Here is a 20,117-nt window from a genome sequence, read left to right on the forward strand (position 1 = left end):
TACCCCCTCAGTTCCAGGTTGGGCCCTTCCACGGTAGCAAGGGCATGTGAGGGCAGACCAGTGTGCTCTGGAGACACATACAGTGTTTCAGGGTCAAGGCTATCCATCCAAGGCCTAGTAGTGCTGGTAACAGAAAACAAACCCACACATACACACAAGAGACACATCAGGACAAGACACAAGAAAACCCAATTACAAACACAGGGCTCTAGGAGTTAGAGGGCCGCTGAAGCACCGACTCCGTGCTGCTGCTCCATATCGTGGTCTAAACCAACGAGAGAGAGTCAATAGCGGAACCTCTCAGATGCCGATGCCCAAGGTAAGATGTTCAGATACTGAGATTTTCAGTTCGAAGTCTTTGAGGCACTTTTAATTTGGACTTTTATATTAGATTTTATATATCTTGAGACATTTTAAGTTTAAATTTCAGCTCAGTGAAGCACTTTAAGCACAAGAACTTTTTCATTACCGTATTCTTCGGACTATAAGGCGCACTTAAAATCCTTTTGTTTCTGTTTTTTTTATGTGCATTAAAGCTATATAAACATTTTACAGTGCAAATGCAAATTCCTCGCTGACAGTTTAACCAAAAGGCATTTCCAGTGGAAACTGGCCGACATATCCTGAGCATAACCATGTATAATATCCACAAAACTTAAAGGGGTCATACACACACACACAATACACAAGGCTCCCGACTACGATAGCCGTAATGCTACGACAATCCATCAAGCGGTGCGGCTTCGTAGCTTAGCAAAGTTGTACTGAAACATTTTTGACAGATTTTTTAGCGCCGTGTACATAAAATCAGTTCGGTAATAACGGTAATAACGGTAATAACGACGGCCCGCTAGCATGCGCTACCAAAAATAGTGCTTTGTTGTGTATCTGACGAAAGCCAAACCAGTCCCACCACTGAAGCTGCAGCATTTTTACAAACCAGTTCTGGTTCATCTGTTTCATTCAACGATCCACTTTCGCTCTTCTCATTCTCCGTCGCCGCCATGTGCGTATGTAAACAAAGGCACTGCGCATGCGCGTTTTACCCATATTATATCGCAATATTTCTTTTTATTATCATTGCCTCACATTATACCGGTATTACTGTTGAACAATATGATATGGCCCAGCCCTACTGGAGCCTCACAGAGTAATATGCGCTTCAACATAATATTACCGTATTGTGTGTATATAGGGACCTCAAAATGGCACTTGTTACATGCTGCTGTGACAGAATTTAACATTAATGAATCAATGGTATGGAAGTGGAGGAATAAGCTGAGTAAAGTTTGACTTATCTGACTGTTTCGCTTAATGCGCCTTATTATCTGGTGCGCTTTAGGGTCCAAAAAATATGGTAACTTATCTTTCTTGTAGAAATGTGCTCCAAATAAAGAACAAGATTGTTAGTTTACTTTACAAATCAATGTTGTCTGTATGGACAGCAAAGTGAACATGTAAAGCTGCGGTGTTAAGCGATGTGGTTAAAAAATTTGGGTGCACATAACTTTTGTGCTGGTGCACCTAAGAAAAAAGAAGTTGGTGCTCCAGTGCATCCATGGCAAAAGGTTAGTCTAGAGCCCTGAAACAAATATGTTTAAAAAAAAAAAAGAAAATATTTTACAAAGACATCCAACACATAAATAAATATGCTAGAGCCACTAGACACTCAGGCTAAGTTGGCTTCAGTGATTAGGCATATCTAATCACTTTATCTAACGATGGCAACCCACAGGAAGCATCTAATCTAACTTGGCATACAACTGAACATTAACAAATTATTCATAACCCAGCAATTCACAAACATATTAAAATGACTGTGGTCTAAATGAAATAATGATTACAATACCACATTAATCTTAATTACTGTGTCAAGTCTTTACCAGTTTGCACACTAGTCAATGCTACCACCACCATCAGTGGTGGGTGTAACATATCCACAAGCTGTTTGCTTGCCACAACTGAAATGCAGCAAAGAGAGCATGCTACTGACTTCCAGACAATTACATGTTACTGTAGAAACAGGAAAACCTATAAAGTTAAAGGCAACAGCAAAATAAAACTACAGATAGTGTGTCAATAATCTGCCACAATAGTCGAGTATTTCCCAGGGAAATGTTCTTGTTTAAAAATGCCTAGGCCATTGAGTTACAGCGAAATACCAGCTGCAAATGCTGCTGACGCGCTTGCATTGTCAGGCCCTGGATCACTACTAGTGCTCCACATCTGTCTTGTCATTATTTCTATTGTCCCTTATCACTGTTTTCACTTGCTGAACCTCTAAAAGCACTTTGGTCAACAATAGTTCTTTTAAATGTACTATACAAATGAAGTTGAAGTTGGTTAGGCCACCGACAACCACATCTTTTTTTCTTAGCACCTTCATAATGTTCCTTAGGAATGTGAAACATTTGAATAATTTGAGATACAAAGTCAAGCCGATGACAGCAAGAAAAACACCCAGAAGGACAATAGGGTAGGGCTGGGCCATATCATACCATTCACAGTAATACCGGTATAATGTTGGGCAACGACAAGAAAATGAAATATTTTGATAGAATATGGGTAAAACGCGCATGCGCAGTGCCTTTGTTTTCATACGCACATGGCGGAAAAAGCGTGCCGGCGACGGAGAATGAGAAGAGTGAAAGCGGATTGTTGAATGAAACGATGAACCAGAACTGGTTTGTAAAAATGCTGCAGCTTCAGTGGTGTGGAACTGGTTTAGCTTTCGTCCGTCAGATACACAACAAAGCACTATTTTTGGTAGCGCATGCTAGCGGGCCGTCGTTATTACCGTGTTGTTTGGAAAATACGGCGCACTTAAAATCAATCCTTTGATTTTTCTGAAAGTCGACAGAGCCCCTTATAATCCCGTGTGCCTTATGTATGAACTCTGGTTGTGTTTACTGACTGATGTTTTAGTACGACTTTGCTAAGTTACAAACCCGCACCACTTGATGCGTTGTCGGAGCATTACGTCGATCGTAGCGAGTAGAGCAGGGCGATGTGACCAAAAATATTTATCACGATATACATTTGAAAATTTGCGATAACGATATAACTGACAATATAATTGACACGAGACAAAATACTTTACAACTCCACAACTTTATTAGTGCAAAAACACCCATCAATGTATTTTCACTTAAACAAGCAGCTGTTTTTTGCATTAAAGTTATATAAAGATGTAACAGTGCAAATGCAAATTCCTTGCTGAAAAAAATGCTGTCACACAGCATTTTTTATTTTACTGGAGATGTTAATTCCAGACTTCTCTGACAAAAACAAATAACTTTACCTCAGCAACAATCAGTTTCCTCAGGTTGCTGTGTGAATGCTTCATGCATTAGTATAATTCAGAATTATACAGTTTTCTCTCTACTACTATATTAACTTTAATTGCTAGTGAGTCTTGTGGCTTTGACCAGGAGAGTAGTTTAATTTTGTATCCAATGAGCTGACCCACAGAAGACTGAACCCTGAAAAACAGCCTGAAGATAAACTGCTGACTTTAGCTGTCCACAATATGTTTTGGTGCTGGCTGTTCACTGCAGTACGAGTAGCATCCACGTTAGCAGCATGCTATGATTCTCTGCTTTACACTAATACAGGAAGTGATGCACTCCAGAGGATCGAAGATTTAGCTCAGGACCTCTTGGCTATAGAGCTTCTAAACTCGAACTTGCTATTAAAGCTGGGAGGCGGTCGTGTTGCCTGGTGCAGAGAAGCGTAACAGTTTAACAGATCAGACTTAAAAAAAAAAAGTCCACTATCTGCGAGAGAGGTGGCAGGGGTGACTTCCGCTTTCGGTGACGTCACATGCGTGTGTATTTTGTACAATACATTTATATTGGACATATTTATGTGCACGTATTCACAAACCTTTCAAGTGAGTTAATGATTCGTATCGCTGTTACCAGATGATACTGTAAGCACAGCTCACTTAAGCGAACCAACGCAAACTCGTCATGACGTGATTTAAACAACATTTTTGCCTGGCCATCAAACTATGCTCCAAGCCCAGCAGCTGCCTCTTCGTGAGTTGTCTGTGTCATTAACGCTAGCGACAACAGTTAACTTAAAATGCTCAACTACTTACCCGGTTCTTTACTTCACTGTTAGTTGGATTTGTGCTTAACAGACGAGATCGTGTTTTGGATATTTGCTTATTATGTAACAGTGTGACGTTTAAAAATATTGCACCGCTCGGAAAACAAACTGCCCACAACACGTGTGGATAACTTGTGGTCTGTCACTTCATAGATTTAACTAGAAGTCACCGTGTAAAATGGCAGTGTCCTTATGCTGAACCATTTCCATTCGGCAGCTGTAAAGGGGGTGGAGAGGTTTAAAGGAACCGGTCAGAACCAACATCAGTATGATATTTGCTTCCTTTTATATCTGAATGGCTTAACGTAGAATCGTTCCTCGAAACGAAAAGAAGCGATCTTACTTCGTCCTTTCTCTCCGTAACGATGGTGAAAGTGCACGTGACAATTCCCTTGTTCAAAGTGTAACGTGGTACGGTCCATAGAAAGTCGCTATGAGGGACTATCGTTTCTTACTTTCCAGCAAGCCTTTAATGTGGTTCAGTTTTGTTTGTTGTTGTTGTTGTTTTTCCCATTGAAAATAGAAAAAATAATAAAGTTAACAGATATTCATGTTTAACTTTTTAAAAAGGTGTGAAATCTAAATATAGTAAAATCAAAAAGCTTTATATAAGATATCCTTAAAAAGTCAATTGTTCGTTGTTAGTGGCTATATTTCTAATTAGAAACACCTGTTAACTGTAGTTGTGGAAAAACATCATAAAGATGTGAAGAAGATGACAATAACAAATACTTTATTTATCCCATATATGGCAAATTATTTAGTTACAGCAATTATAATAATAATATTACTAGATAAATTCTTTTTAATTTTGAGTGTACCATACCTGTCGCCATTTGAGCTGTCAGCAGCCACAGCGTTTAACAGCTTGTGTGAAGGGATGCCAGAAGCTAAAAATAACTTCATGAAAGTTGCAAAAAAAATAGTCAAGTTCAAAATGTAGGTAGCTCACAAAAAAGCTAGTCAGAGACGTGTGTTTATTGTATTTTTTAATCAAAGGATTTTCATTTAGAAAGGCCAAGCATCCTGTTTAGCCAGTGAGGCAGCACCGAGATACTGAGTTATCCCTGTGGTGCTTTTTCAAATTTTCCTCATTTGTCAAGGATAGTGAAGCTGGTGGACGCAAACACAGGATTCTCAGAATAAACGTTTATTTACAAAGAATAATAATGCAACAATATCTTGAGCTGAAAATCTTTGGAAAAAGAAAAAGGATCTCTCTACTGCTGAAACAGTGAAATAGTTGAATGCCTTGGACAAGTAATGAAAACCCTAGATATATCACAAATACTTAAGCGTGATCATTGTACTGTCAAGAGATTTGTGGCTGAGTCACAGCACACACAGGTTCATGCTCACAAGCAGAAACGGCTGCAGTGGGCCTTGAACTACATGAAGACTAATTTTCATCAGTCTTGTTCACTGATGAGTGCCGTGCGACCCTATATTGTCCATGTGGATGGAGTGGTGGATGGCCACCATGTGCCAACAAGGATGTGAGGTCAGCAAAGAGGTAGTGGAGTCATGTTTTGGGCAGGAATCACATGGAGAGAGCTGGTCGGCCCCTTCAGGGTCCCTGAAGGTGTGAAAGTGACCTCTGCAAAGTATGTGGACATCCTGACTGACCACTTTCGTCCATGGTACAAAATAAAAGAACCATGCTTTCCGCAACAAAATCATCTTCATGCCTGACAATGCACCATCTCATACTGCAAGGAATACCTCTGCATCATTGGCTGCTATCAGCATAAAATTAGAGAAACTCATGGTGTGGCCCCCGACCTCCCCTGACCTCTATCCGGTCTTTAAGTCTGACGTCATTAACCGTGTCTGGGCCCAAACTCCGCTGCAGGTCCATAAGCCAAACGATCACTGCGGCATTACTGAGAGTTAAAAACTATTTAAATTCTTTCATCTGTAATAAAATGATCAGTGTGGCTGCTTTACCAGGTGTAATAATTAAGTTTAACATCCAGGCATCCGTGAAAACAGAATTTATTAAACTTAACGTAGTTAGAAGTTAGCAAAGAGTTAGCTCGCTAGTTTCCATCTAAATATAATATAGCCTGTCCTGACTGAGAGATTTCTGAAACAAATTAAGACGTACAGCTCTGCTATCACTTCTGACATAAATGAAGACAGGAAAGTAAACAGCAGTGATGTTTGTAGGGTTACTTTAGTTTGGCTAGCTGATATATAACGATGTGCTACGTGATCGCTAGCAACACAGCTACATTAGCATAATATTAACAGTGAAGGGTGGAGGATGAACGCTAACTTCTTTCCACTCGATAAAAGTTGCCGTGAGTATTCTGGATGGTCAGGGACAAATGTAATCACATGGCAGGATGCTGTAAATGGACCAAACTTCAGTCAGGAGAACAACTGAGATAATCCATCCACAATACGAGGTTAGTCATCAATATACTGCTGCATGGGCTGGGCTGTAGTTACATCGTAAGGTTTTAAAAACTGAACTTTAAAATGATTAGCGGTAATAAAAACCGAGAGGGCGACAGTGATCACTGACTGTTTTTAGGGGCTTTTTGAGAATAAATAGAACCAGATACAAAGCATTAAAACATGTTTAAAAACAAACAAAAGCCTTATTAAACGCAGGGTAGTTTGGGCCCGGAAGCAGGATTCATCACGTCATCACTAAAAGACCGGATTGAGAACCTTTGAGCATTCTCAAGCAAAAGACCAAGGAGGGTGGAGGTAGTTCACATCCAAAAACCAGCTCTGGGAGGCTATTCTGACATCCTGCAGACATTCAAGCAAAAACTCTCCAAAAAGTTACATGGATGCAAGAATTGTGAAACTGCTATCAAATAAGAGGTCCTATGTTAATACGTAACATGACCTGTTAAGATCTTTTTGATTGAAATAGCTTTTGATTTTAGTAAATATGATCTCCTAATGCTGCAAATTCAACAAATAACCATTTTCAGTTCTTTACAAACTATGAAATATTTTGGAACTCTGTTGTGCCTAATAATTTGAAACAGTGCATTTTAAGTTTTTTTATTTTTAAAAAACAGCATGTTTTCATTGGGAGGGTTGTTCAGTAACATTCAAATTATACTAATAAAACTAATAGCTGATGACTCGAAAATTGTTCTGTTACTTGCATCGACTGTTTAGGAAAATCCGAGAGAAATATCATTTGCATAATAATTTGGAATGCGTGTATATAGTACCAAATCACAACAAGGTGCTTTATATTGTAAGGTAACAGCTGTACAAAAATATAGAGAAAACCCCAACAATCAAACAACCCCTTTGAGTCAGCACTTTGCAACAATGGGATGGAAAAAATCCCTGTTCATAGGAAAAAACCTGCAGAACCAGGCTCAGGGACATGTTTGTTTATCCACCTTGAGCATTCACCAGTAAAACACTTCTTCCTTGGATTATTAATTATTAAAGCACTGAATGACTACAAATGATTGGTCAGTTATCTCATAGCGTTTGGGATCAATAGCTATGAATCTTTCACATCACTGTGGAGCAATTTTGGCCTAGTTTTCTTTGCAGAATTGCTTCAGCCACATTGAATGACTTTCGACCATGATCAGTCTGTTTCAGGTCATGTCAAAGCATCTTGATTTAACTTCAGACTTTTAAGGGACCAGATCATCAGATCATTTTCTTGTTCCATAACCCAAGAGCTCTTCAGCTTCAGGACACCTCTGATGGCCAGACATTCTCCTTTCGGATTTTCAGATAGTCAAACAGAATTTATAAACTCCATCAAATCTGGAAAATCCATCATACCACCACCACGTTTGAATTTTAGTATGATTTTATGAAACGCAGTGTTAGTTTTATGCCAGATGTAACAGGACATACACCTTCCAAAAAGTTAAACTTTTGTCTCCAGAGACGACAGCAGTGTTGGGGTCATTACTAAATAAAATACTCGTTAGCAGCTCATCACATACATGAATAATCAAACCCCATATTATCCTAAAGACCTCATAGTACTGTGTTTCCCCAACAGAGAACTTAACTCTCAGACTGTGGGCTTGCTTGTGGTTCCTAGAATATTTAAAAGTAGTAGGGGAAGAAGAGCTTTCAGCTTTTAGGCTCCTTTTCTGTGAACCAGCTCCTAGTTTGACTCTATACTCCTAAGATTAGGCTTAAAACTTGCCTTTTTGATAAAGCATATAATTAGGATTAGATCAGGTGACCCCGAATCCTCTCTTAGTTTTGCAACAACTTTAGAGAATCGATAGGAAAAAAAATGTGAACAGTTATTAATGTTGCTGTACCATGAATACCTTTTTTCTCTAATAGCTAAAAATTGTATTTAAGAAATTTATGTAGTTTGAGTCTGAACTAATATTTTCACAAAATGGGACATTTTCTCAACATTTGATAGGTTTTCTATGCGAATAAAACAGAACACCGTAAACATTTTCACAATGTTCAACATTTGCAAACTATTGCATTTTGCTTTTATTTAAACAGCACCCCAACGTTTCTAGAACAGGGTCATATAAGCTCTCTGAAGAAAAGCAGAAAACAACTGATGCAGCTATAAATACTGGTCAATCTGCTGTATTTGGACATGTTTATGTATGGTGTGCATGTTAACGTCAGTGTTTGGTGCTGCTGAGAGATTCCCGTATGGAGCAAAGAGGAGGGCAATTCCAGACTGACAGACCAACCAAACACCATCACATCTACAGCCCAACCAAACACCATCACATCTACAGCCCAACCATTAACACTGGTAGAAACGAGGAAAGTCCTTAAGGTAAATATTCAAAGGGGAAAAAAATCAGTTCATTATTGTTCCTGGAAACTGCTGATCAACATTGCAATCATTTATTGCAATAGAATAAATACAGCAAAAAATAACTGTGGCATGAATGCAAATGACTTAAAAGTATAACATATTAAAAACAGTACATTTCATTAGATGGTGTTGTGTTTACTTTAAGTGAGAATATTATTGTTGCGTCACAACTTTGAGTTTTTTCTCATTTGATGCACTTCAATTCCTCCTTTTTTACTGAAAAACTGTGCTTCGGCCGTCTCACGCGGCGTATTCTTCTGCTGTGTCTGATGCAGGTAGCCGTTATAGAAATCAGCTGCAGTGAGTCTTTTCTTCAGGAGCACTGATCTGAATCCCACCCAGCCATCCTGGAACACACATTAATATAAAACTTCAACAATCAAAAGGACAAAGTGAAACAAAGAAAGCAGTACTACTGCTGCAACATTTCAGGACGTTTAACCACAGACTTTTCTGAAACAGACTTTTCAATAAAGGTCTTTTTTCACCATTCTTTGATTATTTTTTTGGTCTGTTTCTCAGCACTGCACCAATCAGAATTGTTGTCTGAGGGCCAAGAAAAATGCCCAACAGATTTGTTTTCCCAGGTGGACCAGTACAGCCATACTGGACCGAGAGAAAAGACACGAATAAGTCTGCTACATTACCTGATGGGAAAAACAAGCAAAGAGAACAACACAGTAGGGAGACCACAGCAACATCCCAGATAAGCAGAAGTAACTGTAAATCATACATTTTGAATGATACCGAGCACAATATGCTTAAAGGGAGCAGCCAAGGAAGAAGAACACCCGTGTGCGTGAGCGTGCCTGCATTCAAAAGGTTTCTCCATGAATGCTACTATCCATATCTGATAGTAGCTGTGGGGAGCCATAGCCCTGCCCCTCCAGGAAATGAAGCAGGCATGTAGGATATCCAGGCCCCAGACATCTAAAGGCCCCCCAGGACACAAGAGTCCAAGGAGGCCCACCGAAAGGGCGGATGCACCACCCTCCTAGAAAAGAGCTTCACCCTCACGACCGAGCCACATGCACCAGGACCCTCCAAGCAGCCACTAGGAGTGAGACAGTACACACCTGAGCACCCAGACACCAAGAACTACAATTCCACCGACAGGTGAGGTCATCAGCCACCGGCAGGGAGTGTGGTGGGGGGAGATAGGTGGGGGCCTGAGATGTTCCCAGAGAGTAAGAGTCTAAGACCCAACCAGACACATAAACGTAGACAAACAGGCACACACATATATAAATACAGACTCTATACCCCAGGTCCAGGTGCCATCCTCCCCAGAGTGGCAATCCGCCCCCAGACACAGGAGATGTTTCCCTTTGCTCTGGGGTGGCACACAGACTGCCCTCTGTCCAGCCCAAAAGCCCAGACCCCGACCAGGCAGCCAAAGAAGGGGGTGTGAAGACCCCATACCTGACTCTGCCCGCTCATATGTGGTTTTGCTGCATTGTTACATTCTTTAGCTCCAGTAATTATCTGATGCTGTTTATAGCTCAAACAACATCCTGGTGTAGAGACTGTATGCACTGACAGCTTCTTTGTGGATGAAACGATGGTGCTATAACCCTAAAGCTATTTAAATGTGCGGTTCTTCTATGACTGATATTTTACAAAAAGTCTTCCTTTTGGTCAGGTGACAAGAAAAAATGCAACACTGCCAAAATCTGAATGCTGGTATCAAACTGCTCTCACTGTGTGTGAGTTTGTGTTGACAGAGTATGTTTCTCCTCAACAAAGAGTCTGCTATAAAGTCCTCTCCACCTCTGGAGACCATGCTGCTAAGAGTTCTCCTCAGATGTGACGGTGAATAAGAGTAAAGGTCCTTCTAATAACATCCGCACCATCCCCAAAATGTGCCAACAGCTAGCTGATGTTACCAGTGCAGATGAAGCCACCTTGGTGGGCCTTATAACTGAATGGGACAAGATGGCCGTCAGGGACGAGGTGCAGCATCTGCCAGAGTAGAGTGCAAAGAACAACTTGTTCCTCATCACGAAGAAAACCAAGGTGGTCGTTGCAGATGTCAGGATGAAGCAGAAGCACCCCCACCCCACAGAAACAACCACGTTCTGCTGCTAACACAACTTCAGCTCTTTGCAAGCACCTGCACAGACTGCATGCTAACACTAAGAACAAATGACTTTCTTCTAGGAGTAATTAATCAATTACTTCAAAGAAAAGTGTTTTTTGTGTAATACATTATTTTTTAGTAATGAATCCAATACTGATCACAACCACGTGGAGAAATATCTCCAACACGGACGAACATTTAACCACAACATTCAATTAATTTTCACAAATACAATGTCTTTGATATGTTGCTTAGCAATGGTGGCAACTGTGTGAAAGTCACCTGTCACCTCACTAAGAAAACGTGCAGACGCTATGGTAAGCATGCAGTTAAGAAGGTCAGGGGTGCTCGAGGGAACAGCTGGACCAACCTTGCAGCAGACTGCGAGAGTATTCGACTCCTTCTGAAAGCTCACTGAACCAGGGATGGGGCTCCTTCTTTGATCTGCAAACAGCATGTGAATGATAATGGCAGCACAGTGTTATTGTTATACAATATTGGAATAACATACAGTAGGGCACGTTTATGTCAAATTACAACTTCCATAGCTCACTTAGAGGTTCCCACCTCTGATTCTACAAATATTTCTATTTAAAGGTTTACTTATTAACAAAGGTCTACAACACAGATGCAGTGACATTATCTAGACAATTTACATGATCATGTATGTTCATTTTTGTGGCTGAGATTATCTTTTTTTTGAAAAACTGTCATCTTTCTCCACAAATTCCACAAAAAACTGGAGTTTTCTTTTAGTATGTCTGGATTGTTCACTAATTGGAAAGTTTGTGGTTTGAGCCTAGATACTTCTGGTCTGCATGTAAAGTGTCCTTGATACCGAAAGCCCAATTTCCCCGACGCAGAGACCAGAAACTAGTCCTCACACTGGCTGCAATGAATGCTTTGAAATCATCCGAGTTTTCCCATTTACTATTTCTTGCTTGCAGTAGTCTCACGTTCCTTCTAGCTGATGCAGACCTCACAACGAATCACTAAGTAATGTAATTTTTAGTTATCCAGTTTGGATTTCATTCTATTTATAGCACTAAGTTGCAAAAGTAAAGTAAATACTCTGCAATATTAGAAAGAATCTCCAGCAGCAGTCGACCCCCTGTGAGCGAGCCCCGTTGACAACAGTGGGAAGAAAAAACCTTTTAACACAAAGAAACCTCTGGAAGAACCAGGCTCAGGGAGGGGCGGCCATCTGCTGCAACTGGTTGGGGGTGTGAGGAGAAAGATAGGACAAAATCCCAATGTGCAGGAGAGCTAGACATTAATGACTAATGATTAAATGCAGAGTGGTGTATAAACACATAGTGAGTGAAGAAGAAACACTCAGTGCATCATGGGAAGTTCCCAGGAAGCTAAACCTAGAGCTTCCTAACAAAGGCTACGTTCACACTGCAGGCGAAAGCGCATAAAACCCAATTTTTCTGACCCTCTGCGACCATCTATCCGATCATGGTGTGACAGTGTGAACGGCACAAATCCGATATTTTCAAATCCGATCTGGGTCACTTTCGTATGTCTACCTGAATCCGATACATATCTGATGTTTTAGAAAGCTGCTGTTTGATGGTCATGTCACATTAAATCCGTCTTTTACGTCACTGACACAAGACAGACGCCAATTATCAGCGCCGGAGAAGACATCGCGAACGCTTCCTGTCCATCCCGTGTAGATGTCAGTGAAACTGCTGGGAAGACAACGTTGGAGAAACGTGAACATTTTATTTGTATAATCTGCAGATTCTGACAAAAATCTGCAACTATCCTTTGAAGCAGCGCTCCTCTAAAACAGCAATAAGGATCATTATTAGGTTATTTACATTATTATGTAAATAACAAAATAACTTAAAGCAAAAATTGGGAAACGTGAACAAGTCTTTATATTAAGACCATCAGTCAAACATACTGTTGCTCTGGGTCTAAACAGAGCGCGTTGTGTGTGACGTCTTCTTTTGTGCATGCGGCCGCTTTGAGCGTTCACACTAGAGCGCGTTTGCTGTCGCATTTTATCTGTAGCGTGAACGAGCAGACAAAAAAATCAGATTAGATCAAAAAATCTGAATTGAGCATCAAGACCTGCAGAGTGAACGTAGCCTATGGTAGGATTCATGGTAACCTGATGCAGCCCTAACTATATGCTGTACCAAAAGGGAAAATTCTAAGCCTAATCTTAAAAGCAGCAAGGGTGACTGTTTCCCGAATCCAACCTGGGAGCTGGTTCCACAGGAGAGGGGCCTAAAAGCTGAAGGCTCTGCCTCCCATTCTGTTTTTAAATACTCTAGGAGCCGCAGGTAAACCAGCAGTACCAGAGGAGCTATTGTGGTGATATGGCACTATGAGGTCTTCACAAAAGATCAGGCCTTGTTACTTAAGACCTTGACTGTGAGGAGGATTTTGAATGTGATTCTGAATTTTAGCCAAGGAAAAGAAGCTGATACGGGAAAAATATCCTCTCAAGTCCATGTTAGTGCTCTTATTACTGGATCAAGGCTTTTCTAAAAATAGAGGCTGTCAAGGCAGCTGTGATTTAATGAGAGGATCCAATCCTCATATTTTCACTGGTTTGCATCTTTTAGAAGCTGTTGAACAACCCTTAGCTTTGAGTCACATGACCTGTGCCTCTGTTGGCCAGCTTCTTGTTCACACCAAAAGATCCCAACTCAAGGAGAAATATTTGGGCACTTTATGCATAGAATCTGGCCAAGACATTCATTTAAAACTCCACCAACGTCACAAACACTCATACGGTCTGTTTACCTGATAATGACACGTGACATTTTCCAGCAAAATCCAGAAGTTTTATTGTTCTGTTCATCCATATAGTCCTCAAAGGGATCTGATGTAAGAGAGGGGTCATTGTTGAGATCTCCAAGAGTTTGGCATGACTCAGTTATGCAGTGAGCCTTACCCGGGACCCGACTGCACGATACAGACGGTCAATTTGGTCACAAGTCTGTTCCTCCCACACAATCCAGCTCATGGACATCTTGATTTTTGGGGCTGTTGGAGGAAATCATGTTGAAAGTTAGAAGACCAGTTTTTCATTCAGACAACTATATGTATCCAGCTCAGGGTTACGCACCAAATGTTGCACCAGTTTGTCCTTGTTCCCTTTGATTTTCCATCCTCTCAGACAGTGACATCAATGTGTTAATCAGCTGCAAAAGCACGCACAAGCAATCATGTTACAGTCCTGCTGGTAAAAGAATAACCATGTTCTACAACAGTTCTGACATTGTGGGAATGTTAGTAAAAAAATGTAATTCATTTGCAAATCTCAAAACAGCGACACATGGAAAAGTTTCAGGACACCGGCCCTCGAGGACTGGAGGTCGAGACCCCTGATCTAATCAGTATCTAAAGGAGTATCTGAAGGAGGTCGTGTTTCTCTGGAGTAAAGCTGGGGCAGAGGTTCAATAATCTTTACCAAGGTTTGCTTGTCATCAGTTCAAAACCCTGCATCTCTGATGTTATGGGGGTGCATTAGTGCCTATGGAGCTGGCAGCTTGCACATCTGGAAATGCTCTAACAATGCTGAAAGGTGGATATATTTGAAACAGAAGACTCCTGTTGCTGAACTGGCCTGCCTGCAGTCCAGACCTTCACCAGCTGAGAACATTTGGTATTGAGATGTTGCTGCCATAAAATTCAAAATGAGCTCATATTGTCCTTAAAATGGGAAATTTTCTCAATGTAAACATTTAATAGATTTTCACGTTCTATTGTAAATAGACTGGGTTTATGAGACTTTCGGATCACTACTTTTATTTACATTTTACATAACATCCCAACTTTTATGGAATTGGAGTTGTTGTTGTTGTTCTATCAACTCACGAGATGTGCTCCCATTGTGGCTAGAGTGCCTCCCAGCTCATCAGCAGTACAATTCTCAGGGACCTGATAGAGTTGCTGGTTGAGAATAGGCCCCACATCAAACCTGCAGGGTGATATTGAGCTCTGTTACGGTTGTTATCAGGAAAAAGAAAAGACATTTATCTGCTGTTTACCTGTGAGGTCGGATCTGGATGATGGAGACTCCTGTCACACTGTCACCATGCAAGATGGTGTGGAAGATAGGAGCTGGACCGCGCCATCTCGGCAGCAGGCTAGGGTGAACATTCAAAATCCCACTGAAAGAGAATGCAATGTCTGTTTCTGTGGACAAAATATATATAAGTTCTGATTTCATGCCTTAACAGCTTCAGTCAAGCCCATAATTATTCACACCCCTGCACACTTTGACTTAAAGTTACTTTTATTTAACCAGCGAGTTGGCTTTTTTGACCGGACATGACATGGGCGTCTCCCATGGGGGAAAAATCTCAGCTTTGATTTAGATTTGAGCAAAAAGTGTTACGTTCAAAGTTATTCATACCATTCTCAATAATCAATAGAAAAGCCTGTATTGGCTATTACATCAATCAAAAGCTTCTTATAATTGCAGAACAGCTTTTTTTGCACGTCTCCACAGGTATTTTCACCCATTCATCTTTAGCAATGAGCTCCAACTCTTTCAGGTTGGAGGGTCTAAGACCCTTTAGCTCCCTCCACAGATTCTTAATTCAAGTCAGGACTCTGGCTGATGAGCATTTGCAATCCTGGAGAATTGGCGTCCTCCTCAGTCTGCATCCGTGGAACCCAACAGTGTGCAGTATCCGTTGGACTGTCTGCCACCAACAGAGCCCAGATTCCCCAGGATGGCCTTAGTGGTGGACCTTGGATTTGTTTTCACCTCTTTCACTATCTTATCTGGCCAGCACAGGTGTGGCCATCTTGTATTTTTTAATAACACTTTATGCTGTAGCCACTAGAACTTGAAAATATTTAGATAGCACCTTGTATCCCTTTCCTTGTGAGCAGCCACAAAGCACAGCCGGAGGTCCTCACTGAGCTTCTTTGTCTTAGCCATGACTGTCCACAAGCAACTGCAGAGAGCTGCTGTTTTTCAGTGGTACGGCTTACGGCCATACCACTGAGCACACCCGATCTCGTCTGATCTCAGGAGCTAGACAGGGTTGAGCTTGGTTAGTACTTGGATGGGAGACCGCCTGGGAATACCAGGTGCTGTAAGCTTTCACCCCAACCGGTCGCAGCAGATAGCCGCCCCTCCCTGAGCCTGGTTTCTTCCTGTTAAAAGGGAGTTTTTGGCTTAGAATGAAGTTGGTTTCATGCTTCATCTCCTGCTTTGCGTTTGTGTAGGCGCCCAGTGCTAGCAGTGTCCAAGCGTTGTTGTCCCCCCCCCCCACCCCTTTTCATACCTTGATTTTGGGGGGAATCACTAATCTAGATATTCGTTCATTCTGTCTCTGTGGATGTCAGCAGAAAGTGCTAACAGAGATTTTATGATTCGGAGCATGAAAGCGAAACATTTCCACAGCTTACCTGTAGACTAATTGGACCTGTCAGTGACAGGGCCAAGGGTTCAGCCTTTTCTTTTAATTTGTCACCCATCATATGTACACTGTATTTATGTGTCTCTCCACAGTATCATCTACTTTGTTTTATTTTCTCGTCCCAGTGCATTTGCACGAGATGTTAAACTGATTCTTAAAACAGAAAAGAAAACTCTGATTACAACAATCAACCCACCCTTGAAAAACCCAGGGGTGAGAGCTATAAGAGGCCGCCCTGGGTACTGACGACATTGTCACAACATTTCAGAGACAGTGAGATCACAGCACAGCACGGCACCAGTCCCCAGGTTTTAACGATTGATCAACGATAAATGCTCACTATGGAAACTTGCTGATTAGTCTCTCAGGAAGTAGGCAGCCAAAAGACACGACCACACCAACATCAAACCGTCCATTCACATCATCAGGGGGCCAACTGTGTAGTGGGAGGTGGTTCTCTTGAGCAAACCTCTTCACTGGAACATCACCAGCCAAGGTAACAACTTCAAGGGTCTCCACTATCCCTTCACTGGTGCTCCTGCAACACAAAAGGAAGGGTTGAGTATAAAAAAACAAACTAAAACTGCAGCACCTCAGCAGTGTGTTCAACTCTCTAAGACAAAAATATGTTTTAAAGTCAATACCAGATACTAAAGGCTCAATTTTACCAGGAAATCAAAGAGGAAAATAGAGCATTAAACTGATTTTATTCATTCCCTCACTTTTATCGGCTTTGTGTTTGTGTAAGCAGTGAGATTTCTGATCATGGAGTCGGGAATTAAACTACAACACACTTCTGTGTCAATGACGCCCTCATCTGTTTCCTGCAAGCTAACCATTCTTTTAGTAATCTATTCCATCCATTAGTACTTGTGTCTTATTAATGAGCATTGATAAATATTCAAAAGAGAAAAAATAAAGATCTTTCAAGTGCTCATTAGTTTCCATTTTAGAAAGTTTTTGTTCTATTTGTCAAAAAATAACCAAGCCCACTGACTGTATGTAAAGACAAACATTTCTTAAATGCAAAATTATATAAATACACTAAAGTACAGTCTAAGATCAAAGTCAAACAACATAAAATATAAAGGCATAAAAAATTACCTTCCCTCTGTCTTTCAGGGTTTTGTAAGAGTTTTACTCGCCCGTGTAGATTTTATTCACACACTTCTCCTGAACAAGTTTCTATTGCAGGTAGTTTTTAGTCGCAAAAGTGTGCAATGTCTTGTTTTCATGGTGACAATGGCGCAGCACAGAGCCGTGCATTAAGCGAAGAAAAGAATATGTTTTTTATAATTGAATTATTGTAAATACTTAATGAATAGTTGCAGCCCTGCCCTCTCTAAAATGTTTAAATGTACATAGGACACTGGAGTTGCACATACAGATAAAGCCTGGTCCTCCCTGTGGGATGTGTCAACTGTTACGAAGCCACTATCATTCAGTTACAGAGTATTACCAAGAGGTGGCGCTTTCCTCAAAAACTTTGACTTGTTTGAAAGTGATAATAGTGTTTTAGTATTTTATGCAAGGACTGTTTCTCACAGAAGTTCACACCTGTGTGTTTATGTACACTCACTGATCAATGAATATGATACACATACTGAACTTCACCACTATGTAATCAACCACTGACATTAGTGCAATTCAGTGAATGTGCACTTGCAGTTCAAAACAACGTGCTGAAATTAAAACTGAGCAAAGGGCAATGCATTGGGAAAGAAAGTGACTTTGATTGTTGGTGCCACAGGAGCAAATCTGAGGATTTAAAATAAACTGATTAGCTACTGAGATTTGAAGACGACTGTCTGAAACAGGAAACACGTCCTCTCCCGTTAATGCGGCAGGTAAATAATCAGCTAACAGTGCAGATTATGTTAGCGCGATCTGTCTTATTACAAAACCTGCCATTACTGTGTGTTTAGATAACCACGATCAGAGACACGGACAGAGTCTGGCTCAGATGCTGGCAGTTCTCACTGCAGTCTACCGTAGCGTCTCCTTTCAGGCAGGATAGACGAATGTCAGCGAGCAGAGACTCAGTTTGTGGTCAAAGGCTTGCAGCCGTTTGTCACAGCAGATGATTTTCAGTAAGTGAATGTGTTTAATTGTAGGCAGGGACATTACTGGACATTCTTGTGTAATTGCTACAGAATAATTGATGTTATACTTTGTTATTGCTACAGAAGAATATTTATTTTATTATTTTACATTTACAGTTTTTTCCCTGGGGACCCTGTGACACCCCATTGAAGAGCCGTAGGCTGTGGATCTCTTAAGATCTCACTGTTGGGTTTGTAAGGCCATGTTACTCCTAAATTTCTATCTTGTTCAAAGAGAAGATATAAAACAAAGTTCTAAGCTAATCGACCTTAGTGTTCTCCTTTTTAAAAAGAATCGATAAAGAATCGATAAAGAATCGAATTGTTAAACAGAATCAAAAATAGAATTAGAATCATGAAAATCTTATCAATTCCCATCCCTACCTGACAGGGAGGTCAGGTAGTGCAGCTTTGCACTAGTGCTGCAGTCTTAAACATGCTGCAGTTAGAAACTCTTGCTGTGTTACATGCAGAGTTTGGTGGTTTTAAACTATTGTGACGAGCTGATACAGAGGAGCAGCCACACTCCTCAGTAAAAACAAACCTTTATCATGCACTGCATAACACAGAAACTGTAGTCCAGTATGGTGTAAAACATGTTAGAGATCTGACTTATGTTCACTCTGAAAGTCTGCTACTGATCTCAGTAAATGTAAAAGAGCCGTTTCCTTGGTTGTGCCAAAGGTGATTTCAGATGTGTGTTTTTTCTGTTTAATATCTTTGCTTATATTGTTAAAAAGTCAGCAGTCAATAGGATTTACAAAGAGGTTACATTTAAAATAAATAAATGACCTGAGGTAGTGCATACCCTGTTTTCTACGTTATAATCTATCTGGTCATTTTTTAATGTCAATAAGAGTTTTAAATAAATGATACATAAACGTTGTTTTGCAAAAAGCTGACGATCACTTTGTGGCACAGCACAGTTCCTGTCTGTAAATTTACAGATGTGGAAATAAAAAAAAGCTGAAAAAAATCTTCTTCAGAAACTACTGCGTTTATTATTTAATAAAACTGACGGCACTCTGTGCTAATACATTTCGAGCTTATTTCGTATTACATGTTTAAGTTAACTAGCACGTTAGGCAAGAGGACGGTTTCTGGCAGGTTAAACTGAAGAGGAAACAATTTCAACAAATTCATTAAGATTAATTTCAATAAAAAAAATTACAATGTTATTGCAAACTATTGCTCCTCTGTGTATGATATGTGACATATGTAACACGTTGCAGTGTGAAAGCCTGTGTGCACGCCTGTAAGCGGCGTGTTGGACTCGCACCTGCAGGATGTGAGAAGTTTCAGAGATTCCACAGCGAAGTGATCAGTGCCAAAAAACAGGAGCCTCCATTTGGGTTTTGATGCCGATGACAGGACTCGACATAGCGGTCTCTGCCCGCGGCCAGCGTCGCCCCTCCATACTGTCCCCACACAGCAACGCTGACAGCGCTTCAACGTTTCCACATAAGCTCTTATTGTCTTGGCGCTCGTCCACATACTGAAAGCAGCGTCGGCCCAAAGTGTCAGTTCACACAATGAAAAACTTCCTCAGTTTGTCGTCGTTTTGACCCACAGGAAGCCGCCATGTTTTTTTCTTCTTCTTCTTCTACTTCCTCCTC

The 20,117-nt window shown here is 40.8% G+C and overlaps 2 protein-coding genes and 1 pseudogene across 9 annotated transcripts in view; 1 reads left to right on the plus strand and 2 right to left on the minus strand.

The window, feature by feature from the left end:
- celf1 (cugbp, Elav-like family member 1) overlaps window positions 1–4,556 on the minus strand; it is a 56,032-nt gene extending 51,476 nt beyond the window's left edge. The window contains exons 1-2 of one of the 7 annotated variants that reach the window (XR_014874711.1): window positions 4,103–4,555; window positions 4–123 (exon numbers count right to left, since the gene is read on the minus strand). Coding sequence is in view for 5 of the 7 variants with exons in the window: in XM_085163901.1 (XP_085020027.1) it covers window positions 4–107 (104 nt within the window). In the remaining 2 variants the exon portion in view is untranslated. Of the gene's footprint in view, window positions 1–3; window positions 124–4,102 lie in introns of all 7 variants that reach the window. The other 6 variants (XM_085163901.1, XM_085163939.1, XM_085163877.1 and 3 more) reach the window with 6 other exon arrangements.
- A 4,365-nt stretch (window positions 4,557–8,921) lies between these two features.
- Window positions 8,922–20,117, minus strand: mtfmt (mitochondrial methionyl-tRNA formyltransferase). Of its 2 annotated transcripts, XM_085163970.1 has the most exons (10): window positions 19,781–20,117; window positions 16,740–16,937; window positions 15,014–15,136; window positions 14,841–14,943; window positions 14,089–14,164; window positions 13,915–14,006; window positions 13,764–13,842; window positions 11,368–11,441; window positions 10,804–10,879; window positions 9,069–9,264 (listed from the first exon to the last, which is right to left on the minus strand). In XM_085163970.1, exons 1-10 carry the CDS (start codon window positions 19,993–19,995, stop codon window positions 9,209–9,211), a joined length of 1,092 nt encoding a protein of 363 aa, XP_085020096.1. In that variant the 5' UTR covers window positions 19,996–20,117; the 3' UTR covers window positions 9,069–9,208. The 2 variants fall into 2 exon arrangements, with proteins under 2 accessions (XP_085020087.1, XP_085020096.1); XM_085163961.1 differs by lacking the exon at window positions 10,804–10,879 and having other exon boundaries at window positions 8,922–9,264; window positions 19,781–20,115.
- On the plus strand, window positions 15,963–16,079 carry LOC146525031 (5S ribosomal RNA; annotated as a pseudogene).

Source organism: Neolamprologus multifasciatus, chromosome 1 (genome assembly GCF_963576455.1).
Source record: "Neolamprologus multifasciatus chromosome 1, fNeoMul1.2, whole genome shotgun sequence".
NCBI classification, from domain to species: Eukaryota; Metazoa; Chordata; class Actinopteri; order Cichliformes; family Cichlidae; genus Neolamprologus; species Neolamprologus multifasciatus.

Coding starts and splice junctions, on each gene's coding strand:
- mtfmt (XM_085163961.1), bottom strand. CDS start 19,995: ATGTGGACGAGCGCCAAGACAATAAGAGCTTATGTGGAAACGTTGAAG. Junction 13,843..13,914: donor ATCGTGCAGTCGGGTCCCGG/GTAAGGCTCACT, acceptor CTCTTACATCAG/ATCCCTTTGAGGACTATATG. Junction 9,265..11,367: donor CTCTCGCAGTCTGCTGCAAG/GTTGGTCCAGCT, acceptor TGTGTGTTCCAG/GATGGCTGGGTGGGATTCAG.